This window comes from Biomphalaria glabrata, chromosome 2 (assembly GCF_947242115.1).
Source record: "Biomphalaria glabrata chromosome 2, xgBioGlab47.1, whole genome shotgun sequence".
Lineage (NCBI taxonomy): Eukaryota > Metazoa > Mollusca > Gastropoda > Planorbidae > Biomphalaria > Biomphalaria glabrata.
This window is the reverse complement of record NC_074712.1, coordinates 54,195,097-54,212,118: the sequence shown is the minus strand read 5'-3', so window position 1 is coordinate 54,212,118 and position 17,022 is coordinate 54,195,097. Positions and strand designations below refer to the sequence as shown.

General features: G+C 32.6%; 1 protein-coding gene across 1 annotated transcript; it reads left to right on the top strand.

The window, feature by feature from the left end:
- The first annotated feature begins 61 nt into the window (after window positions 1-61).
- LOC106070020 (mitochondrial uncoupling protein 4-like) lies at window positions 62-15,165 on the top strand. The gene is made up of 10 exons (XM_013229863.2): window positions 62-532; window positions 4,148-4,276; window positions 5,011-5,073; window positions 5,389-5,473; window positions 6,006-6,128; window positions 6,830-6,942; window positions 9,169-9,253; window positions 9,965-10,054; window positions 11,618-11,720; window positions 12,683-15,165. Exons 1-10 carry the CDS (start codon window positions 454-456, stop codon window positions 12,752-12,754), a joined length of 942 nt encoding a protein of 313 aa, XP_013085317.2. The 5' UTR covers window positions 62-453; the 3' UTR covers window positions 12,755-15,165.
- The last annotated feature ends 1,857 nt before the right edge of the window (window positions 15,166-17,022 follow it).

Genomic DNA, 17,022 nt, shown 5'->3' with positions numbered 1-17,022 from the left:
TAGAGGTGTAGCTTTAAAGTTTACACCGTAAATTAAAAAAAAACAAAAAAACGAATCTAAATTATTCCGATGTAAACACAGCTGATCACCTTCGCGACTTTGTCTAGGTCTATCTAGGTCTATAATCTAGATATATACTAATATAGATCTAGTCTTCAGTCTAGATCTAGAGTAATTCTAGTTAGTCAGTTCTAGATGATAATCTAGTAGATGACTAGATCTAGATGTTAAAAGTAAAAGTCAATTAATAGTGCAACAGTGGCATTTAATGATATAAATAAATTTAATGATTTTTTTTCATGTCTCGAGAGACGATGTTTCCCTGGGCCTGACCCTGGCTTTTAAACTTTGACTCGAGTTATTAGACTAGACTAGAATACTAGATAGATCTAGATTCTAGATTATCATTAGATCTAGATCTATCATCTAGATCTAGTATTAAAAGTAATAAGTATGGTTTCACTGACACGTCAAGAATCATTTATTTTTAAATATACTCTTTCAGCCACATCTGCTGTAGTTGCTGAGTCTGGTAATTATTATTATAATATTGATTATCATATGTAAATTACAGTAAATAATACAATTATTGGTAATACTATATTCCTATATTAATAATAAAATATAGGTTTAGAATGGCCTAATGGAGAAAAATTAGAAAAAAAATCCATTGCAACTGGCAGTTGAACTGGAGAACTCTCTGACAGCCACAAAGAGCAGAAAGCAAAAGGGAAGCACTAGAACTAGCTGCTACGCTACTGCTACCATGCTAGCAAATCATCCAAGTACCCCACACAGTCAGATTGTCTTTCTAGCCAATGCGAAAACAATCCTCCAAAGCATGGAAAACTCTGATTTCTCCTATATAAAACTACTCAACACTTAAGAAGCTCAACAACAGCAAAAAAAAAAACTGTTATTCAATGGTTTCCAGTGTCAAGAGCAGGGGTGTGTTACTGTGTAACATGTGAGATTGTGTGTGTGTTTGTTTATTTTATTAGTTGCATTGTGAGCTGTTGTAGCACAGGGTTTTCAAGGGGGTTAAAAAGGTTTCCTGTGGTCAGTCTAGTCAGTTGTAGAGCTGACCTTGTCTGAGTAGATTGTTTTCGGTTATTATGTTTAGAGTAAGGAGATATTATTCTTTCTAGGTGTGTGTACTGGATATTTGGGTAATGCTATGATACCCATAAGTAATCTATTATTGAATCTAGTCTAAGCGCCCTTGAATATTTAATTTGGGCACATTTAATACTTTTTAGTATTGATGATTGTGTATTCTATATTATATTTGTTACCCATTGTATGCTGTAAATAAATACTAAGTTCTACTCCTTTGTTGAGTGTAACCAATGATTATATATCGGAGAATTGACCACTGTAGCATCTCCTTCATGTTGAATAGGAATAGAGAATCATACCCTTAGCCATGGGTGTTAAACCCAAATCCACCTGCGCTCGCTATAGTTTAAAATGACCAGCACCTATTCAATGTCGCTCCATACATTGGGTATCATATCTATAATACTTCCAAGCTTTAAATGATCTACATTTGGGGCATTAAATGACACCCCTCAAAGAACTACCCTAAGTTCTTTTTATCAAGCACATGTAGAAATAAAGGAAATGAGAAGGCTGACACATTCGCCAAGAGTGGGAGAACAAACTCACAATTAAACATTGCACTCTATCCAGGAGAATGAAGAAACTAATAGTAAATAAAATAAATGAGAAATGGACAAACTCTCATCCAAATCACAAGAAAGATGATGCCCAATTATAAGCTATCCTGACAAGATCGTCTAATCTTTCGACTCAGGGCCGGACGCAACAGAATGAGACAGCATATGTACCGGAAGCTCAAAATTGGAACCTGTGAAATCTGCCCATGTGGAGTGTCACCAGAGAATGCTGACCATGTCCTTCAAAACTGTTCTCTTTACCATGTGGCCCGTACAAGACACTGGCCCCAAAACACCACAATAGAAAGAAAACTATATGGAGAGCTCCCTGATTTGGAAACCACTGTGCAGTTCATCTCATATATTAGTCTAGTCATCTGAACACTCCAACATAAAAATGAGAACGAGGAAGAAGAAGAAGTAGGGTCTAGACTTAATAAATATGTATCTTAAAATCCTAAATTGGCCTAAATTTTATATTATTATTAAAATGTCAGTGCTCCTAGTAAACCTCTTTTTTTATCACCGAATGAAGTAGTAGGAAGCTATGGCATTGTGAATGTCTAATGTTATAAAATGCAGACTTAACTTCATAAAAGAAGAATATGATTTCTTCCATCCTGTGTCAATATAGTTATAAATGCATATTAATCAATGACTTAAACTCTGCCAAATCATTGGTTTTCCTGGCTGACTAAGGCAATCCATTTCATGCTCTAATAGTACTAGGAAAAGGAGTATTTGTACAAATTTATCCTAGCATACAGTGGCGTAGCTAGGGTGGGGGGAGGAGGGGGATAATTTTAAAATCCTCTCGGCCCCCAACTGAGTTTTTGACATTAAAAATTAAATATTACGCAAAATGTAGAGGCCACTAAAGAGGTCAAGCCCCCTGGGCCCCCTGCTAGCATATGGAACAATGAATGTGCGTTTATCTTTGTGTATTTCTGAGTATTTTATTAGGTTTTGTTTTTGTATTTGAAGATTATGGTTCAGTGTTTTATGTATAATTGCTACTTTACTTTTAAAACCTCTATTCTATAGGGTCTCTAGATTTAATTATTTTACTTAAGGTGTTACTCTAATCAGATATGAATATTCCTTTGTTATGAATCTCACTGTTCTATTTTGTGTCTTCTGTTTTCTTGAGTTCAGGGGTCCCAGACAAAGATTGGGTTGACTATTTGACCTAGACTGGCTTTTATTTTGGTGAAACCACCCAGCCAGCTTTAGCTATGGGGAGAAAGAGGAAACCATGACTTGTATTCTTTATAGCACTCTTTTCAGACCTTGCAATCAATTGGTAATCTGTTTTTATGGCCCACAGCAAGGGTGTCATGTTGTCAGCACAATGACCAACTGCCTTTACTTTTCTCCAACTAATGTCAGGTACCCATTAGAGATGGGTGGACTCAGATTTGGCTTAAAGATCCTTAAATAAAAATTCTCTCAGTTTGGAACCCAAGTGCTTTACCACTTAGTCACTGCTCCTGTCATATTTGTTATGCCTGTTCCTATTTGTCAGGTCTGGGAAGCCCCTCAAACTTTCACTGTATTGAAACATACAGCATACATTTAATATCAGCTATAATATTTTTTTTCCAGGGCTGTAATAAGCCCTCTGTCACGAGTCGAGTCTGTGACCTATTTCGACCAGTTTCTAGAAGCTCGAGTTCAAACCAGTGCAAGTGTCCAGCGTAAACAAGTTAATTTTAGGTATCCAATCAAAGAAAGGGGTTAAAGAAAAAAATAGCACACGTCAGCTTCTAGAAGGTCAAAGTTATTAAAATAATTAGGGGAGAAGTTTCCATGATTCTGGAATGTACGATTAAGGAAGGTATAAATTGAGGGAAAGTCAGTTAGACGGGGTCCTCGCTCAGTCCTCGATTAGTAACAAGTTTTGTGATATTAGCGGGTCCATTAAGTAAAGTTTTAGTAGTTGAAGTTGAAGTTATACTAAGTGAAGTTTTATGTATCTTTAAGTTTTATTTATGAAGTGTCAAGTTGTTATTGAATTAAGAAGTTAATTTGATGTGAAAGTTGAAGAAGTTATTAAAGAAGTTTGAAGAAAATACAGAGAGATGTTTCTTTCTTCATTTCATTGAATTGTCAAGTTTGATCATATAATCCCCAGCAAGTGTGATCATCACACCCTCAAGTAAGTAGAGTTTAATGATTGACCCATTTGAGCATCAGGTTGAAAAAGGAAGTTATTGCCCACTTCAAGAATCAATTCACACTTTTAATTATATCACAAATATTGTTAATTTGTAACAAGGTTAAAACAATGATTCACCAATTAGCCATTAGCCTAATTTTAAAAAAGATCAACAACAACAACAAAAAAGCAAGACTTCATTTAAATTCAGAAAGGGTTCATGTTTATTTATTTGAACATAAATTTGTGAAAATATTGTAATATGATTACTCAGTTTTAAACAGTACATTTTTTAAACTTTGGTTTTCAGTCACTTATCCACTTGACTTGACAAAAACAAGACTTCAGATTCAAGGTGAAAAAGGTCATCATTCAATGGGTCATTCACTAAGTCATTCAGCCCAACACAGAGGAATGATTGCCACAGCTGTGGGTATAGGTAACAGTTTATTTACTTGTTTATTTTAAAATAACTTAGTTTCTATATATGCTTCTAGTGAATAGGGTTTGTTAGAAAGTTTCCTCTCTGGGGCACGTTCCTGGGCCTTAGCTAAAGGGATCATGGGTTTCTCCTGTGTCATAAGCTGCCATGGTCCAAAGAAAACAATCGAGTTATATCTCCAACCAACTAGATAACCTTTAAATCTTTTTCACAAAGCCACACAATCATGCTAAATGTTGGGCTTGATCATCTGAAGTGATTGGGACGCGTGACACTTTGGAGTTTTCATAAGCAGCTTGAGATTATCCTTACTGACATTAGATTAAATACAGATTTCCAAAACTATAAAAAAAAAATTTTGTTAACAAAAGAGCAGAAACTATTTTTTTTTTCTTTTGTAAAGAACTGAGAAGTCCATCCAAGCAACTTAAAATTCCACTAAGCTAGTATAATTTACAAGAGCATTGGTCCTCATAAAATTAAATCTTCAGGATAAAAATTTTGAGTAAATTGTTAATTTTTTAAAAAGTATTAGCCCAGCGGTTGTAAAATAATATCTACTTTTAAAACCGCTTTGATTTTGAAGAATAGCCCAGTTACCAATCTATTTAATTTACTTTCTGGGGATGAATATAGCTAAGAACAATGTATTCCCTTTTATTGATACAAGTTTCCTTCCATTGATTCAAACATTGACATTTATTTTTGTATTAATTTGATTGAATCTCTAGCCAAAGAAGAAGGTGTAAGAAAATTATGGCAGGGTGTAACACCAGCACTATATCGACATATTGGTAGGAGTTCTTTTTTCTTTTTTAACTTGTAACATTTTTAAAATAATAGTTTATATGGAATTGTTGAAAAGTTTCTTGTAAACACAAAATAAACATATGAATATGTTTAATATTACCAATTTAAGGCCCATGCCAAAAACTTGTGGAAAAACTACATAAATAGTGAAAGAAAATTTAAATAACCACCGGCAGACAACAGTTTTGTCTGCTTTGGATATTTCAAAATATGTATGTCACATCTAGAACTGCTCTACTGCTGCTTAATCTTTGGAACAAAACCATAATTATTTTATAAATATATGTGTTCTTTTACAGTATATTCAGGCAGCAGAATGAGTTTTTATGAAATCCTACGAGAAAATGTTTTCAAGAAAAACTCTGACGGAACTTTTTCTGTTTGGTAAATGTGAACACTTTTGTTTTTACTATGCTCATAGTGTTTGCACAAACCTATCAAGCATTTTAAAAAAGATCATTTCAGTTTGTGTTTTAAATAGCTGTATGTGTTTGAGATTGTCTACGAAAAAAAAAAAATTACGTAAGTTAATAGTAAAAAAATTAAATAAAGTGGGAAAATAATGATAAAAAAATATTTTTAGGTCCTGTGCTGTTAGCTTTCATAGCTCATTTTTCTTACAAAATTTCTGTTAGTGATATTAATGGACTATGATAGGTTAATTTGTGGTTACTCAATGGGAATGTGATTAAGCTATAAGACATGTAAGTGACTAATCTGCAGAGCTGCTTTTGAGTTTGTGAAACTTCCGTTGTTACCATGTTATTTCTTTTTTTGTCATCTCTCCTTTTTTTTAAATTTTAACCTGCTGTTACTGATAGTCTAAAGGTCTTATTGTAGATTCATAATTTGAGTTTTTCTATAGAAATTTTTTTTTAATAAATAAATAATTCATCCTAATAATAATAACTCTCAGGAAAGCAACTTTATCAGGATTATTAGCAGGAGCAGCTGGACAGTTTCTTTCAAGTCCAGCAGATCTGGTCAAAGTTCAGATGCAAATGGAGGGCAGGCGAAGACTAGAAGGAAAACCTCGTCGGTGCGTTCATTTTAAATTTATTCAATTTATTTTGAACACTTATGCTTTCAGAATCTTTAACTTAATTTGTTACCAACAATATTAAAAAAAAACAACAGAGATATGTTTTTATCATAAAACAAAGACTTGAAACAAAACTGAAAATCCAGGTCATAGGCCATTAGTTAAACACATTGATTAAAAAAAGCTTATGTCTTTCTATAATCATCTTTAAAGAAAGAGTTTGCCCATAAATTTTGTGATCTTTTGTGTCCACATTAAATCTTGTATGCATAGGTATTAATAAAAATGAAATACTAATGAGTATCTATCAATATTATCTTAAAATATTTAATTATAGAACTAAATGTAATAAAGGTTCTCATTCTCATCTTCTAAGGAAACTTCAGATATTACGTAACAGGTAGTTTTGCTTATGTAACAACACTTATGTTTTATTGAAGTACACAGGTGGATAAAAATATACAGGATTTTAAAGTTTTGATTTTAATATTCAATTACTAGGATAATGAAATTGCAGGTCTATTCCAAACTAAGTTGATGTCTACTTTATTGAAGTCCATAAATAAACTTTTGTAAATAAATTAAAAAGTCCCAACAACTTTATAATAATAATAGTTTTTTTTATTTTGCTGTTTTGTTTTCACTTATTCATTGACTATATATTAATCTTTTGCTTTTTTTTTAAATATTAATTTCAGTGTTAAAAATACAGCCCATGCTTTCAGAAAAATATTGTCCGAAAGTGGAGTAAGAGGTCTGTGGACTGGTTGGGTGCCAAATGTTCAGAGGGCTGCTTTAGTTAATTTAGGAGGTTAGATGATATTAGTTATAGATACATTAGAAAATTTAAATTGACACTATGACAAATATAACCTTGTATAAAACTCAAATAGTCTCTTCACCTTTGCCTTTCACTAAATCTGTTGGACCATTAGGGCAGCACACATTGTCTTGTCTACCGTCGTTATATATTGTAGTGTTTTAATATTGGAATTATCATTGTTTTTGGTTAGTGTAATGTTTATGTGTCAGCATGTTTAGTGTTAACCCAATTGCTTCTTCTGTAGCAAGAATAATGCCATTGTTTTGAAAACTTTTCTTTAAAAAAAAAAGAACTCCTCTGGTCTCATATTGTAGAAGTAAAGATAAATTAAAGGTACACTTTGCTATTTTTTGAGGGTGGGGTGACATGGGGTTATTTATTTCCTTTTTGAGCATCTCTAATTATCTCCCTTCAAACAGACCCTACCAACTCAATAACCAAAACCTGGATGTCTGTTTTTAACTATTGAGAAGCAAGTATGCTATTTTGTCATGGTGAATTTTTTTAAAGTTATTAATATTTCATTTTTTTTTTTCTATTATTGTTTTCCTTTTATAAATCTTCAAAATTAATTATTGAATATTTAAAAAGAAATCTCCCACTTTGATTAGAATTTCTAAATCCTGGTGCTATAGTTAGTGTGTTCAACAGATGTAGGACATTTGTATGCAATAACTATTTGACTGGGATTTCCTATAAATTGAATGAAAAAGTGCTTGAATGCATACAGAAAGAGTATTGTCTGTGGGCCTGAGTGTACTGGTATTTCGAAAAATAATGAGACACTTGTTTAAGCCTAGAAATATATTTTTTTGTCCATTATGAACCATTGTCTGAAAATAATTTTTTACTGAAGAGTGTTTTATTGTTTCTTTCTAATTCCACTACAAGAAACATGATTTTAAAATTTATTCAGACATTTTCTTCAGTCATTCTGATTTTTGTTATTTCAAGTTTTAACATTTCAAACACATTTTTGAAGATCTATACTGAATTTTGGAGGCGTGGTGGCTGAAGGGTAAAGCGCTTGGCTTCGATCCTGGTGAAGACTGGGATTTTTAATTTCGCAAGCTTCGGGCGCCTCTGAGTTCACGCATCTCTAATGGGTACCTGATATTGGTTGGGGAAAGTAAAGGCGGTTGGTCGTTGTGCTGGCCACTAAACATCCTTTGTTAACCATAGGCCACAGAAACAGATGGCCTTTACATCATCTGCCCTATAGAGCACAAGGTCTGAAAGGGGAACTTTTTTTTTTATACCCGGTACTGAATTATAAATAGATGTTAGCTTAATGCTACTCAAAAAGTTTATTCTAAATCTAAGATTGCATTTGAGAATGTCTGTATTTTTTTTTTTACTTGAGTATTAAAGTTGTGAATTTAATCTCTATTTTTTTCTAAATATTGTTGAGAAGTTTCTTTACTGAAATGGAGCATTCTTGTGTTAAGTTCACCTACAGTCACTGCACTAAGCTTGATTTTATAATTGTAAATTGTTAGTGTTGATATAGTGCTCAGACTTACCTAACAAGTTGTGGTGATACTTAGTGCTCAAACTTACCTAACAAGTTTTGGTGATACTTAGTGCTCAGACTTACCTAACAAGTTTTGGTGATACTTAGTGCTTAGACTTACCTAACAAGTTGTGGTGATACTTAGTGCTTAGAATTACCTAACAAGTTGTGGTGGTACTTAGTGCTTAGACTTACCTAACAAGTTGTGGTGGTACAATCTGAAAAAGTTGAACTCTATATAATTATCTGTACAAATAGTTTCTATAGTTCATGACTGATGAAATGTGAAACCTTCTTGTGTTGCTTTCCTTCGATTGATTTATCTTTTTCTTAGTGTTCTCCATCCCATGTATCTAGTGCGGATAGCTGCATTCTTACTAGTGGCCTAAGTTTATTTTTTGTTAAGCCAAAAATTATTAATCAGCATTGTTTCAACCATCTACAAATTGTCATTCTTCAGTGCATCATTTAAATATTGATCTTACCATTTGATTTAGCACATTTTTTTCTCCATTTTATTGTTTATTATTATGCATAAAAAATTTGCATTATGCTTTACTAAGTTGTTTCTAGAAAGAAGTATATATAACAAAACCTTTCAGTTGCCAGTTGAATATTATTCTTGACAAAATCTTAAAAATGTTTCTTAATTTTGTTTAGCTCACACATTTTGTAACATTGTTTCCTTGATTCTATTTCAGATCTTGCTACTTATGACACAGTCAAACATACAATTTTGTCTAAAACAAATCTGCAAGATAATTATATCACACATACCTTATCTAGGTAAGTTTTTTCTGAGATCAAAATAAAATCTTAAAAACTATTAGAAAAGTCCATGAAGTTGGAAAAATCATGGATATAAAAAAAAAAGAAAAAAAAAGCTATATCTTGTAAATTTTCTTACAGCTTAAAAATAATCAAGGTAGTCATATCTTAACCTCAAAAGTTCTTTTATCTGGATTAAAAAGTTCAAAGTTAAGTATACATATGCAGTGTTTAAATCCAATCTATTGTCAGATACAATCTAAGTGCTTAACTCAAAAAATATTGTCAAATTTTGTCAATGTTAGTGTTAAAAATCCAAAGTTTTTGTCTCTTTTGTGTGAGTATGCAGGCCGGGATTCTAGGTTCACTCTTCACTTACCAAAAGTTCCTGCATCAAAATGTATATTTTATGAAGAGTAAATTTGTTTTTCAACTTAAGTCACCGTCCCCTCTAAATTGTGCCGATGTGCCAAAAACTCAAACTCAACATATATGGATACATGAATTATAAAAAGTTTCTTTCATAAAATATCTCAAATTCCCTTTTGGGGCCTAAGTTCCACATAGTTGGATACATACAGTCCACATATTGTGTGTGTTACACAATGTAATGTTTCATACAATCACTTACTTTTCTTATTCCTACTCTCAAAACAACTAAAGTCTCGGCTAGACCAAAAAAATGTCAATTAGACTACAGCTATTGAAAGTGTTCCTAATTGTTTTTAGTGCTTGCTCAGGAGTGATTGCAGCTCTGATGGGTACTCCAGCTGATGTTGTGAAAACAAGAATCATGAATCAACCAACCAAAGATGGCAAGTAGGTCAATTTGTGTCTATTATTGTCATTATGAAATAGGAAGTCAGTTTAAACCTATAACTACTAATGTGATTTACTTTAGACTACTAAAACAGTATGATGCAATAGAACGTTTATAAACAAGAAGAGAAACTTAGCAACTATTATTTACCAAAAATCAGATATGTATTTTTTTGTTTTTGTTTTTTTATTATTGTTTTTTTTTTTTAACATAAATGCTGATTCTTCAGTGGATTTTTTTTTTGTACTAATAACTATATAAATAAAAAAAACTTTCTAAATTCTTTTTCATTTGTTTTACTATTCTTTCCGAACGAGTTAAAACACCACTTTTTAAAACTGGAAATAGTAGTTACTGAGTTAAAGCAGATGAATAATATGGATGCTATGTCAAGGTCTGAAAGTGGAACTTAACTTTAATTTTTTTACTTTTAAAACAGATAAAATGGAAGTTTTGAGCTAATTATCCTTTTCAGACCTTACGATCTATATGTTACTACCAGTAGAAAAACTGACCAACAATGGAGAACTCAACAGCTCTAGCTCTAGACAAAATCTGGAAATATATTATAATCCAAATTAATAAATTATTTATATTTTTTACAACATTTATTCATATTTTTACAAAACCATATATAACAAATTTAAAAACACATAAAATATGGCTTAAGAAATCACTAATATCTGGTACATCCAGCTCCCGTCGCCTCAGCGTGGCACCTCCGTGGAAACATCCATCCAGGGAAGTGGATAGGCTAAGTATGGGAGTGAACATGGCTCCCAGCGAATTACTATATGTACGCTCTAGTGAGTGTACATTGCACATGGTGGGATGTGAAAAAGGCTTGCTAACCAGTCCAAACTCCCACCGCGTCGTTCCCCAATGGGGGCCATATGGGTGGTGATGGTCCCCTCATTGGTGCGATGGCACATTATAGACATATGGAAGGCCCCGTGTGGGCTTGGCCTCTGGCCTCGCTCGGTGTGATTACATGATACCTATGATAAGGCGGGACTCCAGACAGAGGGGTTGGTGAAGAGCCAATTTCTCATCCTGGCCACGGGATAAAGGCCTTTTCCCGGGTCACATGGTTCATAAAAGGGATTCGGGAAATCTCGAACCATAAGGACATCTGATTCAGGTACATCAATGTAAAGAAACTAAAGCCTTTTTAAGCCCCCACTCTTTAAAAACATCTTTCTGGGTCAATCCTTGGAGCATCTTTACAAAGTCAAAAAGTTGAATCAAATAAAGTAAGGGGCACAACCTAATATTGAAAAAAAGCATGAGGAACAATAAGGCTGTAACTGTATTTTTTTTAATTTTGATTTGTCTCCAGAGCTACCAGGTTGTTCTTTAGATCTATTGTTGACTTAGTTTTTTTAACTAACAGTGAAATCACTTCCCAACAAGAAAAGGCCTAGATGTTATACTTACTATTGGAGATTTTAACCTCATTTGTTGAGTTTACAAAAACAATTACTTGAGGTTCTTAGAAAATCTTCTATGATCTTACTGCTATGTTTAAGTTATTTAACCTAAAGATTTATTTTTTTAATCAGAGGCCTTCTGTACTCAGGATCTGTAGACTGTTTAGTAAAAACAGTTCGACAAGAAGGATTCTTGGCTCTATATAAAGGCCTATTACCAATCTGGGCAAGAATGGTAAAAATATAATTTTATTACTGAGCATACTTTGTTTTGTTTTCTAATCTCAAGTTTTTTATGTTTATTTCTGTCTAACCTGAAGGCATTGTGGCTATGTGGTAGAGCGCTTAGGTTCAAAACATGTGGTCCTGGGTTCAAATCCTGATGAAGAGTGAAATTTTTAATTTTAATGTTAGGGCTCCTCTGAGTCCACTCAACTCTAATGGGTACCTGACATTAGTTAGAGAAAAGTAAAGGTGACTGTTCGTTGTGATGGCCACATGACACCTTGTTAACCATGGGCCATAGAAAGAGCTGACCTTTACATTATCTGCCCTATAGATTGCTAGGTCTGAAAGGGGAAACAAACTGTCTAATCTAAATTTTCTAATAGATTTTCTCATCTCCTAGCTGTTTACTAATCAAAAGGTTTTGTCTATAACAATGCAATAATTGTTTAAAGTTCAGCATAGTGTTGATTAAACACATTGATAAAAATGTAAAAAAAAATTCAAACAAATCATTGCTGCAGTATTGTGAGTAAACATACCAGAAATTATTAGTTCAAGTTCATACAAGTTTTAGTATTGTTCTAGCTCTAGTGCTAATTCTTGTAGACTTGGCAACTAGCATCCCTAGCATCAGTAAGATTAAATTATAAAGAAAGAAATTTATTGATACCATGTAAAACAAAATACTTATTCTAAATTTATATACAGTTTTTCTCAAAACCCTTATATCTACCTTTTGATGAAGCAATTTTTGCATCATCATTTTGGATTGAGAAGTTCTGATGACAATTTATAAAACACCAAACTTTTTATAATAAATTTTTAAGTAAATTTAAATACATTTTAAGTCACCTTTTGTTTTTTAAAACCATTCTTGCATTGTTAAATTATCTTGAGGTTAAAATAGAAAAATGATCCTTTAACTGACAGATTTGTAAGTTGAAAGCCTTTTTTAATTTTATTTTTCAGGCTCCTTGGTCTCTAGTATTTTGGTTGACTTATGAAGAAATCAGAAAATTGTCAGGAACATCATCATTTTGATGTTTGGTTCTTTTAGATACAAATTACTTGATAACATTTGATAAGATAAATGAAATATATTATTGTTAATAAACATACCGGTATGTTCTCTATGAATTCCAAAATTGTTTTCATGTGTAAACATTGATTTGTTGAGATGAAAGCATTTAGCTGTATTTGGAAATATTTTTTAAGTCTGTGTTTCTCAATCTTTTTAGTTGTGTCACTCTCTCAGATCTTATCTTATAAATTATAGACATATTCATGTGTCAATCTAGTCATGCATGTTGAAATCTGCCAAGTTTTTGGTTTTCCTTGATGATTCAGGCAACCCATTCCATGCTCTAAAAGCATTAGTGAATAAGAATGTGCCTTTATCTTTGTGTCTTTCTGAGTATTTTATTAGGTTTTTTTTTTGAATTTGTAAATTATGGTTTAGTGTTTTATGTATAATTGCTACTTTACTTTGTAGTGTTCTGTCCTGAAGGGTTTCTTAATTGAGTGATTTTATAAATGGCGTAACTCTAATCAAGTGTGTTATAAATCTCATAGTTCTAGTTTGCATATGTTCTAGTTTCTTTATGGTCTGCGTGTATAAAATATTATCAAATAAAGAAGAGAGTCGAAAGGGCCAATATTGCAGTATGAGATTCTCTCAAGGCACACGTAGAGCATATTTGAGTAAGGGCTAACTTGTCATAAAATGATTTGTAGCAAGCTTGTTTGGTTCTCAAAACTACAGCATCAGAATGATTGTGTCACTTAGAAAAAAAAATATACCTATCAAAATGTCTTTTGCAAGTGAACTTTTTGAGTAGATCTTGTAGCAGTTACTTGTTGTGCAGGCTATAAAAGGCCATACATGTAAGTTGAAAAGACCTCTCTTTATTTATTGTTTTTAAACATTTGTAACAATATGTTGTTTCACTTGATCAATATTTAAATATTGATCTATTTCAGTAATGTAAATACAACAGAATCCCTTTCATCCTTTTAAAAAAATCTCCACCTGGGCACCCCTTTGTCAACAAGTCCTGGTGCCGATGAGGTTGAGAAATGCTGTTTTTAAGCAAACATGTGTTCATGATAATAGTGTTCATGATAATATAATTGTTTTGTAAAATACTTACAGAAGTTGATGATTTTTTAATGTTTACATTGCCATGATTGTTATTGTAAAAAGGACTATTTTTGTTTTAAAAAAACTAGTACAACACTATATTTACATACAGGATACTGTTGATTTTTTTTTATAAACAAAAATTGTGTATCCCAAAGGTTTAGTTTTTTTTAACTGTAAACATTTCTTGTTACAATGAATTACTTACTACTGTACATCTTTAGATCCTTTTTAGAATGTGTTTTTATTTTTCAAGAGTCTTATAATTTTTTAAGAACCTACTTAAAACCAAAAACCTGACTTTTCTCACTCAACTATAAAGACTGTTGACCTCAACGTATAACTAGCTATGTAGCTATACAGCAATCAATGTAGCTATTTTATCTCAGTATTTTTTATTAAGAACTCTTATTGTGTACAGAAAGTGGCTAGAATAAAATTCTTGTCAAAGATTTATTTCATAAAACTTATAGTTTTTCTTCTTCTTTCTCATTTTGTTGCAGGGTTCAGATCAATAATCCTATATCTGAGATTAACTGCGCAGTGGTTCCCAAATCAGGCAGTTCTCCATTTTGTTTTTCATCTATAGCAGGATTTTTGGGCCAGTTTTGTTTGGGCCTCTTAATATAGTATGCAGCTTTGAAGGACATGGTCAGCATTCTCTTCCACAAAGGCAAGTTTTGCTAGTCCCCACTTTTAACTTCCAGAACATATGTTGTCTCATTCTGTCTCATTTTGTTTTGTCCGGTTCTGAGTCGAAAAATTATGCATTGGTCATGTTGAGATAGCTTATAAAAGTATAATTTCAAATTTTGATGTGGTCCAATTGTGTGTAATAATGAAGGAATGCAACAACAAAAACTTGCTTACCAAGCTAAACTGCTGTTAAGTGAGGAGTTTATATCCTCTAGACTTGCTCTGCTGTTAGGGACACTTACTACACATCAAGCTCGGTAAAAATTGGGGTGGGTGTTAGTCAGTGAAACATTTGGAAGACTTTGAACACATGTCTTGTAAACAAGTCAGCAGGAAATAAATATTCCTAAGAAAGTTTGAAGGAAGGGTTAAAAAATAATGTAATCACCTAGAAAAGTCTTATGGAGTGACTTTAAATGGAAAATAAGGCATGAAATCATAGGTAGTTGGTCAGTAGTCATTGCCCATTTGTTCACAGTTCATTGTTAATGGTTGATAGCTTTTTGTTGGTCTCGCTTAGTACTTGTACCATTTAAATAAGTGATTTTTGTTTGATGTAAATCATTGATTTTTCCATAATTGATTTTGAAGATATTAAATTCTGATTGAATTTCAACACTGCATTTCTCTTGTGTGACACTAAGAATGTGGAAGACAAATATAACTTCAATAATAAATATTGCAACTCCTCAAAAAAAACAATCAAATAAAACATGCAACACTTGCAAGCTTCCTAGGGAGAGACAAATTATTAAAATAATTCATTAAACTAAAATAGTAAAATTTGTCAAAGTTTGAAAAAAGATGAGGGTAATTTATAAAATATGTGCTACAATGAATATTCATTGCAAAGTCTGTTATTATGATGGTGTTTCATTTTGCTGACATAATCTGATGTCCTTCTGAAGCTTGGGTTAATAAATATTCTGTGTCTGATTCTAGATAAAAAAAACAAGGATTCATAGCCTAAAATTGCCTAGTCCCTATTGCTATCCAGAACAGAATCTTAAAACCCACAAAAGCTGTATGCTTCATAGTAGAGTTTGAGTTTTTGGCACATCGGCACAATTTAGGCAATGTCGTGCCTGTAATCCTCTTCAGAGTAGTACAGTTTCGGTAAACTTCTTTGAGAGAGCCATGAAAAGCTTATGCTTCATGATATTGTAGTTTATCCCAAAATCTGTTAGCCATGAAACGGGCAAGTTGCCATGTCATCCTACAAGGAAGTATGATAAAAAGTTTTTCACAAATGCTTAAGTACTTTTAACAACTAAATCTAATCCCACTTTGACACAATGGTAAATGGTCAATAACTTTAATTTTTTTTTTACATCTGTTGAATATAAGCCTAGATCCAGAAGACTCAAAACTGGAATGCATTTTTATAATCATAATCCCAAACCCTTCCAAAAGGAACCAATATACTGTACACTTTTAGATTTAGTCATGGTCTGACATTGGGGCACTGAGTTTATTAAAAGTTTTCCAATATATAATGCTGGGAATGAAAGAAATGTGTATGTAAGACTTGTAAATTTTGGCGACTTTTAGTTGATGGATCAATGTTTGACTTAGCAAAGTGGAACAAGATATTATTGTCTTATAGTTGTTATTTGATAGTAGGAGTGGATGACTTTCAAAGGTAGCATAGAATTGAACAGTGAAGTTTGATCAAAAGAAGGTAAGAAAGGGAGATAAGACATTGCTGGAGGAAGAGACGTCGTGGAATGTTTACTAGTTGGGTTTATTTTGCGTGTCTGCTGAGTTTAAAAGAAAGAATAGAATGATAATTATCATGCTTTTTAAATATATATATACAAGTAATTGAATAATTATTGTTCGTTACACTTAGACTTAAACTAGTCAGTAGTTATAAATTGTTGTTTAAACTAAGAAAGATTATATATCTACATCACAGTCTATACAGTAGTATATGGAGATATTGTAACGGTCAAATAAATAAATCAAAATTATAGCTAAATGTCTAAAATAATTAAATACATGGGGGGGGGGGGGAAGGTAAGGGAAAATACAATTTCATTAAACTATAGAACTAGTGAACCACGTGAGGCACCATTTTATTTGTTGTTTTTTTTTTGTTATTTCCGTAATTTACCACATTCTGGTGGAATCAACGCTGGTGGTATCGTCCACGTCAGTTAGGAGAGAAAGAGCTAAACAGAATATCTATGATCTAGAATCTAGATCTATGTTGGGAGATATCTTCATCCCACTCCCTTCTTTCCAGTTCTGTCCTACTCTCATTTCATTGCAGAACTCTGAAGTATGTGCTAACTAGACTGGAGCAAGAAAACTGACGGTCCAGTAATTGTGAATTGACGCCCTTTAACACGCCTGTACAGCTTAGCAAATTCTAGCGGTTTGTGGCTGTAACCACGATATCACGTGGTATGTCTAGGTTGATCTAAATCCGATGACCCAGAATTCTACTGCAACTGCCAGATAATATTTG

Bases quoted from the DNA above. Each gene is read 5' to 3' on its own strand.
- LOC106070020 (XM_013229863.2), top strand. From the start codon at position 454: ATGGTTTCACTGACACGTCAAGAATCATTTATTTTTAAATATACTCTT. The intron at 5,074-5,388 runs GTAGGAGTTCTT...GTTCTTTTACAG, and splicing joins AGCACTATATCGACATATTG to TATATTCAGGCAGCAGAATG. The intron at 10,055-11,617 runs GTAGGTCAATTT...TTTTTTAATCAG, and splicing joins CAACCAACCAAAGATGGCAA to AGGCCTTCTGTACTCAGGAT.